This window comes from Orbicella franksi, chromosome 10, assembly GCF_964199315.1.
Source record: "Orbicella franksi chromosome 10, jaOrbFran1.1, whole genome shotgun sequence".
Taxonomy (NCBI): domain Eukaryota; kingdom Metazoa; phylum Cnidaria; class Anthozoa; order Scleractinia; family Merulinidae; genus Orbicella; species Orbicella franksi.
This window is the reverse complement of record NC_138154.1, coordinates 21,404,582-21,422,578: the sequence shown is the minus strand read 5'-3', so window position 1 is coordinate 21,422,578 and position 17,997 is coordinate 21,404,582. Positions and strand designations below refer to the sequence as shown.

At 38.9% G+C, this 17,997-nt stretch overlaps 1 protein-coding gene across 2 annotated transcripts; it reads left to right on the top strand.

Annotated features, from left to right (window-relative positions):
• Positions 1 to 103: 103 nt before the first annotated feature.
• Positions 104 to 13,044, top strand: LOC145500200 (WD repeat-containing protein 76-like). Of its 2 annotated transcripts, XM_081479718.1 has the most exons (16): positions 104 to 425; positions 1,839 to 1,895; positions 2,290 to 2,388; positions 2,683 to 2,753; positions 2,824 to 2,953; positions 3,711 to 3,800; positions 3,986 to 4,084; positions 5,184 to 5,239; positions 5,597 to 5,750; positions 5,910 to 6,068; positions 6,686 to 6,813; positions 7,453 to 7,557; positions 9,330 to 9,476; positions 10,142 to 10,198; positions 10,623 to 10,725; positions 12,057 to 13,044. In XM_081479718.1, exons 1-16 carry the CDS (start codon positions 357 to 359, stop codon positions 12,210 to 12,212), a joined length of 1,680 nt encoding a protein of 559 aa, XP_081335844.1. In that variant the 5' UTR covers positions 104 to 356; the 3' UTR covers positions 12,213 to 13,044. The 2 variants fall into 2 exon arrangements, with proteins under 2 accessions (XP_081335844.1, XP_081335845.1); XM_081479719.1 differs by lacking the exon at positions 3,711 to 3,800 and having other exon boundaries at positions 108 to 425.
• The last annotated feature ends 4,953 nt before the right edge of the window (positions 13,045 to 17,997 follow it).

The following is a 17,997-nucleotide window of genomic DNA, read 5'->3' as shown; positions in this document are numbered from 1 at the left end:
ACCAGGCCTCCTACTCCCCCCTGATTATCGGCACAAATTACCCTGAGGTACTACCCCTGAGTAACTGCTTTCATTATCCACTTAAACTGCGTCTAAAAACTGTAATTTTGAACAACTAATTGCAATCGTATTTCCTATAGTATTTGGAGAGTACTTTCTAGGAGAAAAATTCAACTAATTTTTCTCCAGTGCTGGATGATATGGATGTCGGTGAATAACATTACCAGGGGTCTGACAGGAGTGACACAATGAACACTAATTTCACCAAAATTGGCGCGAAAAATCAGTTGCTGAACCACTGGATGTAGGTCTGTTATGTAATGATTTACATGTACCCTTGAGAATCACCGATCAACATGCCGAAGACAAGACGTGATCCTGGTTTATCAGAATCCTCAACATCGAATACGAAGAAGCTAAAAGTGGTAATGTTGAATACAATCGCGGGTTATCCTGTTGTCAGAAGGGGAATTGTTCAAGTGACTGAATAGATCTGTATCACCAGTGATCCTTACAACGAGTGATTTATAAGCTTTATACTAAGCTTAAGCTTAAGTTTATTTGCCGACCCAGGTTATCATATTTAGAATTGCTAAGTCTCGTTAAGAGTTTTTACTCTCAATCACTCGTTAAAAACAACACGCGAAAATACATTTGCGTTCGAAGGCTGCATACGAAAGGCGCCGTTCTAACTTTAACAATATAAGCTTTCTTTGTGTGCGTGTGCGTGAAGTACTTTGTTGATTCATTGCTGAAATGACCGCCTTCACCATAAATTTTACACCTCTGTTACTTGTGCCCGTACTGAGATAACCCTTACTTAAGTTTATATCAATTTGAAAGCTGTTCTAGAAATTTCGTACAGATTTGACTTGTTATAGTCTACATCTACATCTACATTTAACAAATTGACGTCAGTTTTTTATGCGTCTGTCCTCTTATTGATGATAAATTGCGTCACAACATTGTCAAAGTGGCTGTGGAACCACAAGCCACGGGGGAGTGGTTCAGCAGTGCTTATAAAAGATATTTTGGAGTTTTAGTGAGAATGATTTTTGATTTAGTGGATTGTAGTTACAGCTAGCCTGTGTCACAGCCACCCTCTCTGCATCTCTCCGATTTTTTCTTTCCAGAAGGGCAGAAGTGTGGAGGGTGGAGTCCGGCACAGGCTAAGTTACTACTTGTCCAAGGGACAAGCCTGGACCCTGCAGCAAACCCAGTGCACTGTTCAGGCTATCCAAGGAACTATTTAGACTTAAGCAAATGCTATTGGGGTTGTTAGGCTTACAAGAATGCTATTTAGCTGGATCATGTGTACTAAAGGCATCCGTGGTGGAGTTTTGATCAATACCTTCAATCGATACCCTCAATCAACACTCCATCGACACCTCAGTTGACACTTGATCGACACTCTATCAACATCTTGGTCAACAGTCAATATTAATTTTTGATCGATACATGCCAATTATCAACCATCTGTTGATCAAGTGTCCATCAAGTGTCGACCAAGTATCGATCAGGATGTTGACCGAGTATCAATCAGGATGTCGATTGAGTATGGATTTAGATGTTGATTGAGGGTATCGATCAAGGGTATCGATCAACACTTGACCAGGGATGCCTTTAGAGCACATGATCCATTTAGCCTAACCAAAGCACAATTTATGCTGACTACTGTAGAGTGCTATTTAGGTACCAGAGTGTAGTTTGACTGGTGACTTGCTGACTCATGAATAGACTCATTTGACTCGTAAGTCCGGGGTCCTCTCTTTAACTCATGAAGTGACTAACTATATTAATTTTGTTATGTGGTTAATTTTATGTGGTTTTTCCCCAAGGAATCTTCAACACAAAACAGTAATGCTATCAAGATGGGAGAGTCAGACTTCAAGGAGGTAGCATAGATACTACTTGTAGAAAGCCGATATTTGCCACCGCTTTGCGACCTTTGTTTTAACAAAATTCTTTTTCCAATTATTATTTAAATTAGCCCTGGGGCCCCTTGCCGTGCTCGATGATGATTTTGACATTTCTTCATTTGATTGTTATTAGTCTCATTCACTTGTTTCATAGTTGTTTGATTCACCCTCTCTCGTGGGGGATCCTCTTGACTCCTCAGTCCCTCTTGTTCTGTTTAATAAAGATACCCAAACTCATTTAGTGGCTGTTGATCTTATCTGCCGAGGTGCACATGGAGGGACTTCAGGGGATAATAACAACATGTGTAATGCGTGTCATCCAAATGAATTAAACAGGTATTTTGTACCTCGTTTTTATGGCTTATCACAGAGAGCTCATGGGAGCAGGGAGATGTCAGAATACGAGAGAATGCGCCAAGAGAATATCAGACGCAACAATGAATATTTTGCAGGCCTCAACTTAAGTCAGGTACTGACCATGAATTTTACCTGTGACCTAGGGTAATTTTTTTAAGTCCTTACAGTGAATATGGTGCTCATGCATTAATATGTACATATATCATGATAGCCTTTTTCCCAGTTAGATTTCTCATTTGCATTAATTTCAATGTAACCCATTACATGGATGCTAGAATTTCAGTCAGAAACCACAAAATTGCAGCTTTAAGTCACCATAAACAAAGAAATCACCAGTTACATGAACATCCTTCCTACAAATTTGTACCTCTGAAAAACATTTTCTCTACTCCCTACTCCCTTTTAGGCAAAGCTTGATCTGAATATGGCTATGTCAAGTTCTGGCACTACAAAAGTCAAGGAAAGGGGCCTGTCGAGGTAATTACATGTACTTCTCTAACTAATTTATCATTTCACCCAGATAAATGTAGATGTCTTTTGATTACAGACCCAAGAAGAGCTCTAAGGTTGGACCATTACTTCCCACACGTCAGTCACTTCGTCTGCGTAATAAAGATCCTAATGGTATTGCACTTCCTGATCAACCACTTGAAATATCTCAGCCTGTCGATGAACATGTGAGTAATAAGAAAAGCTGCTATAAACTTTAAGGGACCCTTTCCAAGCAAACAAAAACACAGAAATTTTCAGTGGCAAATGGAGCAGCATTTTTAGCTGTTGAATGAACAGGAATGGACAATTTTCTCAAACTTCAACAACCTCACAAGGTACATGTGCAATATTGTGGACCTAAATTTTGGCAAATGTCTTCCAGGGAATTCCCATAGCTTCCTGTACATGTATTTTCTTCCCAGAATTTTCCATGGAATGGATTCACATTTAAGAAATTCAACAGTTTTGGAATATCTTACTGGATATTTTTAAGCGAAATTTCTATACTATGCATACAAGCTAACAGATTACTTTTTTTGGAAGGAAATCTGCCACCTTCAAGCACTTTTTAAATACTTGTTCTGTTTGGTATTCAGTATTCAGAATGGCTAGACCAAGTAAGATGAGTTTAATTCCCTTCAACATAAACACAACATCATTCTTTGTTTGACATGCTTGACCTCGTGCTCACTGTTATGCATGCAAGTACTCTTAGGTAAAGTGCTAAAACAATTCTGATGGCCAGTGGCTGCTCCACGGAGCTATTATCATTACTATTCGCAACCACTGGCAATATTTAGCCATATGTACATGTATAGTTGTACTGACCTCACCATCAAGTAGTAAGTGTTCTCTCTAAATGCTATACTCTGATTTGTTATCCACTTTGAAAGTTATTATTCCTCTCCCTGATATAAATTTCATTTGACCTTCCTTATTTAGAGAACCTTTCGTTACTTTCCACGCCCAGTAAAGGCAGTTGGATTAAAGCGTATTAGCTCAGTTGTAGCATCCCAAACATTCACTGAAAGTGTAAGTAAGACCTTGAAGCAATCAATTGTCAAACAGTGGATAACAAAAATAATTCTTGAATGAGTTCTTTTGGTCAATGCAGTACACAAAGAGAGCTGTAATGTATTCTAAGGATTCTGACAAAATTGATTCAATGCAGATTAAATGAAACTAATTAGTAAAAACTGTATCTTTTTATCTCCTAGCCACGAAAGCTGGGCCCTTTGGAAATGAAGCCTTGTAATAATGTTGAAGAAACACATGCACAAGAGTTTGTTGATGAACTAACAGTCCTGGCTAACATAGTATGTCCAAAGATTATAGATTATATCATAACTTGTAGCAGAAATAAAAAAGAGAAATATCAGTTATAGACTAGGATCAGATGGCACAACTCTTGGAGCACAGCTGAATTGGCATCCCAGCCGTGAGGGGAATGGGGTTTGGCTGGTGCTCTCTAGGTACTGGACTGACTGGGACGTAACAACCTTGGCTACTAGTCAGTCAACCAAGCTGCTTTCTCAAATACAATGTAGTGCATTCCAGGGCCCTTGGACATCAGTTATAACAATTCACTGAAATTGTGTCTCAAAGTGCAAAATCCAAGAAAAGCAAGATAAAAGGAGCTCAAAACCATGTAATGTAAACTGTGTGGTCATAAAGCAATTTTGCTCTGGTCTGCCAAATGCTAGGCTGTGATAACCTATTAATTGCCATATGACACTGTCGCTGGGTAGAAGTTAGCCAGCTGTGGGCAGGAAAGGTACTTAAGTTATAGAGTCCCTTGGCTAAGTATATAATGCAATTTGTGTTGTGTTTGTCTCCTTGGAACTGTTCAAAACCATGGTATAGAGGTGCCCTCATAGTACAAGAACATGAAAGAAGACCTTGACATAATACTCTATGGTGTTGGACATTTCTTGCCTGGCCCTGAACCTTCTCAGGGCCAGTCCCTCTCTGTGGTCTTTTCAAAGAGATGCATCTATTCTATACAGAGCAACTTTCAGTGTCCTTCTGTGTTTACATCACTAACAGTTAGGTACACTCAACACATCAGATCTGTAGGAACATTTTCCCCTTAGACGCTGAAAGGTAACTGGCACATTAACAAGTCCAGACAGTCTGATTGATACTGATACATAGAGGGGGGACTTGACTTGTCTTGACTTGTCCTTCCCTGTCAGTCATCATTCTCCTTTAAAGCAAAGATTTGGTGGGTTCGCTCTAGTGAGGGGCATTCCTGCTGCCATTTCTAGCCAAGCTGCAATTGTGGTTGCAAAAGATTGCACATGTCCCATAACATTAGACAGTGTCATTACCTTAGTCTGATTGATGTACCCGCTGGAATGTCCCTTCCCTATGATATTAAATCCTGTTGATTTGTATTTTCTCTCTTTTATTAAGTTGCACAAGGCCAAAGAAAACGGAGAAGATACTGTAAAAGATATGAATGTTGAAAGGTAGGTTATTTGGTATAAGTTAATAATAATGGCGCCATTGTAGTGATACTGAAACTCCCTTCAAAATGCAAGAGGAGAACTGAGGACATTCTATAATGTTGATGCCATTAAATAATACATCACCAATGAAAGAATACCTAAAGATCGGTAATAACACGGTCAACATTGCATACCACAAGAGTTCTGATAAGGACGTTAAATGTCTACTTATGGGAGAAGTGTACATGTATGACTGTAAGAATATTTCTCTTTTTTGTTCTGCATCCTATTTGACTGACTTGGAAAGTTCATGAACATTAGATCCACTGGATTTCAAAGTGAATTATGATTTTCTTTTCTTTTTTTTTTAATTTTCAGCTACAAAAAGTGCTTGGGAAGCCTGAAAATCAAAGAAGGTCACATAGCTAAACTTGTTCCACATAGAATTTTCTCCATGGCATTTCACCCTGCTAAATATAAAACGCTTGTGGTAGCTGGGGATAAGTGGGGCAACCTTGGTATTTGGGATGTGGTGAGAGAGCATTTTTTGTGAATTTTAAATAAATATATCATGACAGATTAAACTAAGGCTACTTTGTTGTGGTATATTAAGTTTCTGAGTTGCCTAAGATCTAATTTTGTCTAGGAGACCGTTTATCATGTTGAGGTAATAGTATGCCTTTTGTTTCAGGACTCCACAAAAGGTGATGACGGTGTATACCTTTACGAGCCACACTCTCGCCCTATCAACTGCATGTCATTTGACCCTGACAACTGTGGAAAGCTCTTAACATGTAGTTATGATGGAACTTTGAGGTGCTGTGATTTCAAGTCGGCTACTTTCCAGGAGGTACATGTACTTGTAATATCTGCAGAACATGAAACGCGATCATTACTTCTAATCTTAATAACATCCATCTGGACTCCCTGCGCAAATTATTTCCAATACATTGGCAATTTCTTCTAACTGCAATTGCTGGCTGGTTATGCTCCTCGAGGATGGTTCCTTTATTAGCTCAATGTATGGCTTTCAGTTCTTAATAACGGTAATTCTTAAAAGATTAAGAACAACGTCATCCTGTGTACATGTATCTCCATGCATTCAGGGGGGCTCAGTGTCGGTATTGAGTTATTTTGGCCACATGCTGAATTACCATTGAACTGAAGGAAACCTGAAAATAATAGTGTACCAAGATAGAAAAGCACCAAATTGATAACAATAAACCATAAAGGAACCAGAATGATCAAGGATGGAGAAGATTGATACGGATTTCTGACGAACTTGACAAATTTACTAAACTTTTCAAAATGAGCAAACACTGACGTAGCTCCCTTTAAAGTCTGCTATATGATTATTGTAAAGCTAAGTGAGGAGTTGCCGTGATGGTATCCCAGCGTCAAAATGCTAGTTCAACAGTGATAAACACTTGATGGATACTAAATTGAGGAATGTCAAATTGATTTTAGGTTTATTCATTTGATGAAGATGACTATTCACGATTCATGTACTTTGCCTTTGGCTCACCGAGCAGCAGTACGATATTAGCAGCAATTGACACTGGCTATGTCGTGGTAGTTGACACAAGAACTAAACGGTAAGATTTGCTGTCCCTTTGCGATCCTCGTAAGCATTTGTTGGTTATTTGAAAGTGATGATAACTACGTGTAAGCAGCGCTCAGAAAGAGGCCTGTCGTCGGGCAAGAGATTAGGAAGTTTTAGCAAACCACGACGGCGACGGCAACGGGAACGTCACCAAACAAAAGGTTTAATGAGCAGAACAATGTTTCTGCCCCTGCGTTTTGAATCTTTGTACATTTGTTTGCCGTCCTCTGCAAAACAACGGCTTGAAATGACAAAGTCGTACGTATTTTGGAGAACTTGTAGCGCAATGGCTAATTTTCGTGTCTTTCTTTGGAATTGAACGCTGTCATTACATATTTAGCGTGAGCAGGTTTTTAGACCGACAGGCGCACTGAACAGATCTACATAGTTGCGACACTCAAGGGTAAAATATAAATCCTTTTTTTAACAAGGCGTCGTCCTTGGCGTCGCCGTCGTCATTGCTAAGACTCCCTAAATCAACCAGTGATACCAGTTTTCCCCATGGGCCATTTCTTGTTGTTATGCAATCAAGTCTAAGACAGGGTTACTTTCGTATGAGTTCTCTTCGTTAGTTGTGTAGTCTCATGACTTTCACTCCAACTAACGTTAAGTGGCTTTAAATCTACTTCAGCAACGCCATAGCAGAGCAGAGTTATTGCCTTCATGACAAAGTGATCAAGTGCATCGATGTCCATCCGTTGAACCGCAATCTTTTCCTCACATCCTGTAGTGATGGGTAAGTTAGACCGAGATTTTAAGGTTTGAATGTTTAAGGTGGCTCCATAGGGTAATCATTTGTGGCGTTGCGCGCGCAAGTGTTATGTTTTGAATGTCGTTTTTGCATTCGTATTTACACCCAGTCCTCTCAAACTAATTACATGTAATAAGCAATGATTAAATAGTGTTTTACTATCATCTCTGTTAAAATTATTGGTTTTAGTCTTGAATTAGAAATGCTCAAACAAATATGTTTTTTTACATTTTTATGGCTTTACTTGCGATTTTCTTAAACTTCTTTCGGTGAAATCTTCCAAAATTTTCACAGCATATTGCTTCCTGCGGGACACGAATTTTAAACACGAAAACAATAGGGTTTGTAAAGGCAGGTTTTCCGATTTTTGCAAATTTACGTCTTTACTGCTGCGAAAAAACTGGTCTTCTAGATTTCCCTGAAAAACGAGCTCCGACTAAAGTAAAATATTTACTACCAATCTGCCAAGTTTTACGGAATTTCACCGAAGGAAGCGCGAGAAAATTCACTGTCAGTTTTGCTTGTTGTGCTCATGTTGACGTAATAAAATATCGAAAAACACTGACGTTTTCCTTCGAGCGCGCGCAGATTACATTCGTCCTCAGCGCGCGTGCGATCGTAGAACTATAGGGAGCCACCTTAAGGCGATTCGTCACATTTTGCATCTCCGTTTGCATTGCGCATCCTTACTGCGCATAATTTATGGCGTCACTAGCCCGCGCTCGTGCACGCACACATTGAAAACATGGAGGATTTGCCTTGATATTGAGCTCTGTCAGTTGAAAAATGGCTATAGCTCACTAACCCCAATGTTCTTTCCATTCATTTTAATCAACTAATCATTAGCTTTGCGTGAGAAAAGATTGATCTGATTTCTGTTGCTGAAAATTGAATAAATTAGGAATATAGCAGCTGCAGTGTAGTCTTTTTTACTTTGCAGTTTGGTAGTCGTGGCAAGCAATTTGCTTCCAATATTTTAACAAGGATTCAGCTGTCTGTCAAAATCAAACTTAAAAAGTTTATTTGTGTCCGACACAAGTATTGATTGTAGTTTGAGGCATGTTTTCATGAGTCTGGGCTCACAAAGATTTTACAATAACTTGGGATGCGTTCTTCTAATAAGCATAAAATAATGCTAAAATAGGACGTTTTCAATGCCTCATAGCTCCTTAACGAGCATGGGCACCCCCCTTTTTTATTTTATAATTAAAGTTCTCATATGATAAATATTCAGTAGACAAAGTTTGAACGAAAATCTATTGGCAGTTTTATTTCAGGGGAATTACCTTAATTACACACAATATAGAAATAACCCTACTAAATGTACGAGACCTACTCAGCCATGAGAAATGTCAGAAATGGCGAAACCGTCACAAAATTAATACTAACACCAGTATTTAGACCATTGCGAATAACGAGAGAGAGAAATTTATATCAATCTTACTTCTACCTAAAAACTGAAATACAAAGATTTAGAAATAAAGAAATTTATCCACGGTTAAACGAGTATTCTAAAATTCACAGTAAAGATAATTTAATCAACGCGCGATTACGATGCATCTTGTTTCAAATTGTTCATAGTAACGAACCCATAACGAGAACACCTACAAGGACCCCTGCCAAGCAGGAACCTGGACTTCTTTTAGTCCAACAAAGTAATTAAATTTCTTAAGTTTATTTGAAGTAGGATAATTTTTTTTCTCCAGCCCCATTAGAAACTCCTCGCCCCTTTAACTCTCCTGTCTTTTCGTTGACAGGTCAGTAGCGTTCTGGGACATACGCAATATAAAAAACATGAAATCAAAGCTGAGTAGCTTACAGCGGACCCGTGTTGCTACCTCAGCTTATTTCTCTCCCTTAACTGGCAGCCAAGTCTTGGTGACATCCATGGATGATTACGTAACGTAAGTGTAGGATAAAAGTGTATACTCTCCTCATGGATTCACGTATATTTCCTTTCATGTTAACTGGGAGAATATGTTGTGCATCTGCTATGTCTCTTAGGGGATTAACGCTTTGAAACTCATAGGCTAAGGGCATCCACAGACTAGACATCTATTTGTCATCGAGACGGTAACTAAATATTAACGGCAATTATGAAAAACGTAGTACGTGAGATGAGCTGTCGACAACTAAGTACATAGTTTCCCTTTTCGAAAAAAAAAATGCTTTAGTAGTCGACAAATTCGTTTTCACCGTTTTCCCGTGTGTGGGAATCATTGCTTTACTTGTCGACAACTGTCGCAACTGCGTTGGCAGTGGTCAGTGGTTTGAGTATGCGTATTGTATTTTGAGCATGCGTAGTGAACGTTAGTTCCCAAGGTCTCGCTGACTGGACTTGGACATCGACAACTAACACTCCAATGAGATAACATTAATTATTTTAGTTATCAACAACAAATAGTTGTCGACAAGTTAATGTCTAGTCTATGGAGGCCCTAAGACCACAAATAAAACTGTTCTTTTCCATTAATGTCTGTATTCTCCCTTCCCTTGTCTGTGGCAAAAATGAAATAAAGGTGACCCTATCGTTTAATGGTTGCCCTGAAGCTGATCTTTCTTTCCTCAGCATTAATGATTTGGACCCATCAGGATTGGTTTCTACTTCAGCCAGGTGCTGCTTCAGGTAAAATGAACACAATCAATTGTCTTCTGTTCCATACATAGTATGTCGTTTGTTTGTTTGTTTGTTTGTTTGTTTGTTTGTTTTCCAGTTTTGTTTTGAAGTTGTTTTTCCTGATCATAAAGCAAGGCTAAATTCAAGGAAACAATTGAGCTGAAACAATTCGAAAGTTATGATTTCTGCATTAAGATTCTGACAGATGTTATCAAAATAAGCTGTTACTTTTCATGTAGTTAAATAATTATACGCTTCGCAACGCCTTGCAGCGCGATATTATATTGTGAGTTAATACCAAAGGCACATTATCTGACAATGTACTCCTCATGCATGTGCGTAAAATTGATTACTCGACTCCAATCGTTTTAGTGTAATTTATTCGTTTTACTTTCCAATCTCTGATTCTCTTTCTTGTGTGTTTTTTTGTTAGCCATGATAATCACGTTGGTCGGTGGCTGACAAGTTTTCGTGCTACCTGGGATCCGAAATATGACAAATATGCAGTTGTTGGAAGTATGAGAAGACCACGACAGGTTGGAAAGTTGTTGTCGTTTATACATGTTCGTGTTGTGATTTATTTCTTTAGCAGCATATTCTAGTGTTTAAAAGTTATAACGTAAACCACCATTCCATGCAATTTTGGTTACTTACCTGGTAATATTGAAAGCTCATCACGTAATCTGCCATAGCTGCTGTCGTAGAATTCCACACTCTAGGTTTATTCGATTCGCTGAAGCAAATAAAAACAAGCTAAACATACAGAACATGAAACAAGATGCAATATAATTAAAGCAAGCGGAAAATAAGGCAAGAACAACGAAACTTACAAGATTTGGGTAGTGGCTACGACGACTAAAACACACGGACAACGACAACTAAAATGTCAACTGCCGAAGATGCTATACAGAACAATGGAAACAATAGATGAAAAATGTACACGAAAATATGAAACGTTACGTAACCGAAAAATAAGTGACGAAACTAATTTCAATAATAAATGTGTACGGCATAACTGAAAAACCAAAAACAAGAGACTTTGACACTAACTAAGGCCCTGTCCACACGTATCCGGATATTTTTGAAAACGGATATTTTGTTTCTCTGTTTTTAGCCTTCCGTCCACACGTAAACGGCGTTTTTGGGCACCAAAAACACGGATATTTTCGAATGCGATGACGTCATAGATCAATTCCAGTACAATGGTGGCGCACTGCGCATGCTCTGTAAAGGTCGCTATCGTATTTCTTTTGCTTTAGCATTTTCATGTGGATGGGCGAAAACGATTCGAATACGCTACGTGTGGACGTGTATTGTTTTGAAAACGGGGGAAAAAATCTCCGTTTTCAGAAATATCCGGACCCGTCTGGACGGCGTCTAAGTCTCCGTGACTACAGCCGCGTACAAGCAGCTACCTGATCAACTGAACGTCAAACTGATCTGCTCTTGCGTAGTCCTAAGTCGTGACCGCTTCTGTGAAAAATGGCTGTTCTTTTCGCAGAGCTGTCTTTCAGAGAGCGATTTGACATGTCCACTAGACATAAGTACAGCGAGTATACAAAGAAGGAAGCAAAACTGTCCTCAAAGTATTTTGGCAACGTTTGAAAGAAAAACAGCTCAGTCGTTTCATCAAAGGAGAAGCTTGCTTCTTGCAAATTACTTCAGCAAGGCCGCGCGCGCTTCTGGCGTTGGGCTTCTAGAAAATAATTGTGAAAACCAAACTCACCGATCGAATGACAAATCACTTGTTTTGCATAACTTCGTTCAATAATTTTTAATCATATGGCTTGTGGATATGAATGGGTTCCAAATAGCTTTTTGTCACCAACCCATTATCTTTTAATTTTTTTATTTTCTTTATCACCAGATTGATATTTTCTCTTCTGAGCAAAAGAGCACCGCGTTGATGCGCTTGACTCACGAGAACCTTAATTCTGTCAACTCTCTCAATGTGTTTCATCCCTCGGTGAACATGCTGGCTGGAGGAAATTCAAGTGGAAAGGTTTACCTGTGGACGGAGTGACCATGGATGGCCTGTACGAATGTTTTCGCAAGTTTTTTCTTTTTTTTTTTTGTATATCTAATCAAAAGTACAAACGAAGGAGACCAAAACCTTTGAAACAAGAGCCTGCTGTTTAGTCTTCATTGGTTGTCGTGTTCCGTTGAAGAGTGAAATCTATTCCACGTCTAATATTATATTGCCGTTACGATTAGACAACGCTGTTGCCCACAGCAGATTGATGCGAATTCTCTTAATAATGGGTTGAATGAAACACAGAGGAAGTGCTGGGGCCATGGAATAGGAATGCTGGAAAAGTACAGATGGTCTAGCTTTAAAGATACTTTTCAGTAACGCAATAGCTTGAGAGACGTTGAGTGTAATAACGATTATATTCTTTGTTGCTTGCTTCGCCGGTAAACGATTATTTCCCTTTAATTTCGAAGTTTGGAAGTGTAAGGTAACTCTTACAGAATGAGAGTTTTCTTTTCTTTTTTTTTCGTTTGCGTTGTTCTAATTACCAGAACAACGCCGTCTATTTTCCAACTCGGAAATCAGTAATTCACACGGAAGAATTTTGCATGCAGAGAAATCAGAGTTCTTGATTTGGTTTTGTTGAGTTAATGTAGGTATGGCCCAAGAGGTGTTGCGTGTGGCACGGTTTTCTGTGAATATCTCTGATGTCACCCGGCATGAATTCTCGCCCAAGCCACCGCCCCTAAGCAAATCCCACAGCGCAGCAGAGCATTATGGTCTAGCAGTTTGTGTGACATATCATTTCGTCACAAGGCGCGCCTGAACTGTTTACTTGTATCGCCGGCCATTTTATAGTACCAGTAAAGTTATCATTACAAAATCCTCTGTTTGTGGTTGCTTATACCGTCTATCCTCACAGACTCACAGTGTGCTTAACCACTTTCCCAACATACCATTTTTTACCAGTCAAATCACTCTTTTCGGAACCTCTTGTGAGCGACCTTTCAGAGGCGATAGCGACGACCATAGGTCCTCTCACGGCGTATATCTGACCACACTACAAGTAAAATTTGGAAAACAAAACACAGTACAGCCTAGCCCAATTCCCAAACGGCTTGAGGTCGCTCGCACTCACTTCCCCTTCACCGCATCTGATAGAGCTTGTACGAGAGCGAGTTCTTGACGTCATCGTCCACCGTGGATTTTATCCAATCAGAGCAGAGAGGAGGGAGTGGGAGCAAGCGACCTGGAAGCGGCTTAGAGTCGGGCCGCAGTCGGTACAACCCTTGCATTTTGTTCTTCATCAGATCATAGTCTCTAGTGTTCTTATATTAGGATGTTTTTCTTTTTGTGATATTCGATACCGGGTATATGCCTTGAATTTTCCTCGTTGAGAAAGATCAGTCATTTGGAAACTAAATAAACTGCAAAGCCATGAACAAAGATCCTGTTTGACTGAACGTTGGATCTCACAGGAGATCTAATCAGCCAAACTAAATTACAATATTTTATAATGGTGGATGTCGTAACACATATTTCGAAACTAAAAGGAGTGGCGGAAATGACGAACAAAACAAACTAAATAAAGTAAAGTTAAAACGGTCTACGTAGGTAACAAGTTTTATATTTGAGCATGACTCGCAGCTCTCTCTTTCATGCGGCTAAAAATCGATAAAGCCAACATTGAGACTATCATTTTTCCCGATCGCCGTTGTCAAATCGCACTTGTCAAATTTCACTTTTAGCCCTTTACTCCCCAAGAGTGCCAAATTGGCACACAGAGTCATAACTTTGTGAATATTTGATAGATTTCTATGAATTTTTGCCACGAAAATTGTCTTGAGAAGATCTGCCCATTGAAGTCTTAAAATTGTGACTCCTTCCTATCTAAGACATGGTTGACCACCCCCACAAGATTTTAGTTCCTTTTTAGGGAGCAAATGGAATGCAAGACTTGTTTCATATGAAGCTATGCACTAAGAGCTGCTAAATAAGCTATAGTTTAGGGGTATACCTAATATAGCAGAAGGTTGCCTTTTGAAATCGTTCATTTTTCGCATTTTCAAACAATTTCTCTCAAAATGTCTACCTCCTTCATAGCTGCTGATGTGAACTCTTGAATGAGCTGATTAGTGGCTTTCAAATGGCATATTGTACACAGGCAGAGTGTCTTTATTTGTCGATTTGGGAAAACCTGCCGTTCGCCTAGGGGGTAAAGGGTTAAACACTGTGAACACAAATTGACGGCTGTCAAAGTCTGTCTTGTTAAGCACTAAATAGTCCCTCCGATTATTCAAACACACGAGAAACGACCCGGGTTGCTAAAGCTGACTGGAGAAGTTGGTTTATACGACATTTAGTGCAGAAGAAGCCGGGAAACTTTCTAAGCTTAATCGTCGATCTTCAAACTACAATATCTATTAAGCCATCTATTTAGGCATAAGGCCACCTTGATCTTGATTCTTTCTGTTTTTCGTCCTAAATCAGCCTATCCTTATAACATTCGTCGGCGTAGTAAACAAAAATCCAACCAGAACTCAAACATCATCTTTCTGCCGACCAAGGTTTATGACGTAAAAACATTCGCGAGAGTAGCGACCTGCCCAAAATGACGGCCTTTTTGCGCAAACTTAAGAATGCACAAGGATAGAGCAGTTTTCACTCGAGTGTTGAAAGTAATTCGCATTTACTTTCGCTTCGCATTACTACGCTGAACTATTTGCTTGAAAAACTCACGCCAAGCTACCTGCAGTTACTTCGAGTGCTGATTGGTTAATTAGATTGTTTGCGTCGTTTTTGATTGGCAGGAGTGTTTACTTTGCTTCTGGTTTTACAACACTCAATAGCAAATCTCTTAATGGGCGAAAGTAAAACGATGAAGGCGTATTTTTGGAACATAAAATACCCGCGCCTTCAATGGCCGTGAGCGATGAATTCAGGTACTAATAGGCAAAAAGTTGAGACATTTTGACTCCTGAGACAGTTAAAAGTTAGAATTTGTGAATGTCAAATTAATATACGCCCCGCTAGCAAATCCATTTTTCATGAATTGTAAACACTCGCCTCTTAACTAATTAAAATGGTATTATAATGGCATCGGAAAAGACAACGCCACGTAGATTAAACAAATATTGTCCATTGACTGAGTAAAGAAGAATCAACAGAAACGTTTGAAAGCAGAACGTACAACAAGTAGGTTTAAAATGACAGATATTTCTGTTTGACTGTGTGACATTGTTAATATTATGACTGAGTAGGAAGGCGTCTCTATCACAATTTAAAAGTCACCATAGTGCACTCATGCACTAGCCATATATGAGTTTTCATATCTCTTCTACTTCAATGTCCAAAATCAGTTCTGAATTTCAATTCCAATTCAGGAAACTTGAAGATCGGAAATACTATAAAACTTGTAAGGAAATAATGTAACCGAAAATTAATATGATCGAAGAGTGCCTGGGGCCTTTATGGATGGAAATAACATTATTGGACATGGTAAATTAATCCCTCACTATTCAGCAATTTTAGTGGCCATGTTCGAAAAATATGCTGAACAGTTTTATTTCTATGGAGGTTTACACTTGCCAAAAAGAAGAAAGGTCTGAAACTTTCCATACGTCCAAATTAAACTAAATTTATTTACCCGTTTATCAAACAGAATGAGAAATACAGTATGGTTGGATATGCACTCAAATCTTACGTATATAGGCAAAAAGTACATAGAATTCCTCAAAAAGTATTGCTTAGTCACAGGCTAGAGACAATGAAACTTTTGTAGAACTCACAAGCTGCTGAACGAAAATTACGATTCGCGCCGAGGAGGTCTTCGAAAGAATAGCTTGACATTATACATCAAGCACACCTGATCACACATCCCCCATCACGCACGACCAACACTCTTCCTGTAAGTTTCTTATGCAATAAACGTCATATTGCAGCCCTGTCCATTTTGACAAATATTTTCATCCTTGTTTTTTCTTCTTTTTTTTTTTTTAAGTCTTTCATTTTACGTCAATTCATTCCTAAACAGTAGTTCTCGAAGGAAAATGATCCTATGAAAAGCGAGGCGAGGGAAACAAGGGCGAACAATTTTCTTCGAAGAAAGATAGTTACCTCGGTAATTCAGGCATCTCTGTCAATTTAATATCAATATAGTACTGAACTGCTATTTTTGCCAACTGATTTATGTCCGATCGCAAACGGACTGCTGTCAAAAATCTGTCTCGTTAAGCACAAAAAGAGGTTCAAAGAGGACCCCCACCGCCACCGCCAGGTGTAGTGGTACACTTGGTGACCATTACGCCACGTAGCGTATAAACTTAAAAAACGGTCAGAAGAGAGCGCATGTTGCCGAACTTCGTCGAAGCTAAGTTGTTTACTCCTAACCTTGTTCGTGTTCATTAAAGTCAGGTTGTGTTACTGGCCTTGAACTACGTTCAGGTCCGTCTACCTACACCTGTTCTTATCCAATAAAAAATTCCAAGCGAACCTTGCTTATATTTTTCCCGTCTGGACTGCTATTTTGCGTCGGACTCTCTATCGCACTACGTTACTAAGAGAAAAGTAAAATGAAAAGCGGCAGAAAAATCAAGGCAGGCTTGCGCCGTTGAGTTGGACAGAATGTACATTGAGTCAAATAGTGAGCTAGTCAGGGTGTGAGGTTCAAAGCTTTCATCGAGAACTTTTCATATTCGTTTTTGGTTTTTCTCAGTGTGACCAGTGTATACAAGAGTCCTATTCAGAATCTCCTGTCCGATTTTAATATGATATTTACCTATAATCTTATTGATTTTCCACCAATATTGAAAATCCAATTTCCCTTTCACTCTACTCTGTGAATTTTGACCTGATGTAATGCATCTACACCGTTAAAAATCAAGAAGGTCGATAGTAGATAATTTCGATTCCGTGGCTGAGGGCTAAGTGTCAGCTAGCTTGATTGATGATTAAACTTAATCATTGGACCAGCCATTTTTTTACATTTCGGGCACAACTGAGGATTAATACTGAAACGTCTGTTATACCAATCGAAAACGCAGTAGATATAAATACTTCCTCCATAATTTTGAAAAATTCGGAGATTTTCAGGCGAAATTCGTGGCCCTCGTAACAGCGAACTCTATAAACCAGTTTTGTCCTAAAAAACAATTATTGGCGTGCTAAGCAAAAAATTCAGCCAGAACTCTGACTCGATTCGTTCTACCAACTGACGTTTAAAGCAAAAACCCTTTCCGCGAAAGCAACAAACAAAAGCTAATTAACCAAAACGAAATTGCAGCGGCATTTTGTGCAAACGCATGAGTACCTTACTTGAGGATATGCAGACCTTAATCGGTCGAAAGTTAAATTACCAAGACGTATTTTTAGTATTTTTAGAGTCAATATCGTTCTTCTAGCTATGGCCCTGAAAATATCTGGCTAGCAATAAATTCTTTTCCTTGGTAAAATAATTTTGATATTCTTAACATTGAATGAACGCCCCGTTGGTAAACTAATTGTTGCTTCATGAATTGTAAACAATCATACCGTGACTATTTTAAAATAATATCGTCATAACATCGCAACAGCACGTAGATTAAATTGGCGATTGTTTCGACATGACGGCTATGACGTTGTTAGTTTTACAACAGAGTAGAAAGGTTTATCTATGGCAATTCAATGCTCCCATTTTGCTATTTTTTTACTGATACGTGGGATACACATGAGGTTTTACATATAATCAACTTTTTTAAAACTTTAGAAATTAGTTTCCAAGTTAATTGAATTTCAGACAAAGTGAAGGCCCGCTACATCGTAAAAGTTTAAATCGAATACCTTGTAATGCATCCGAGAA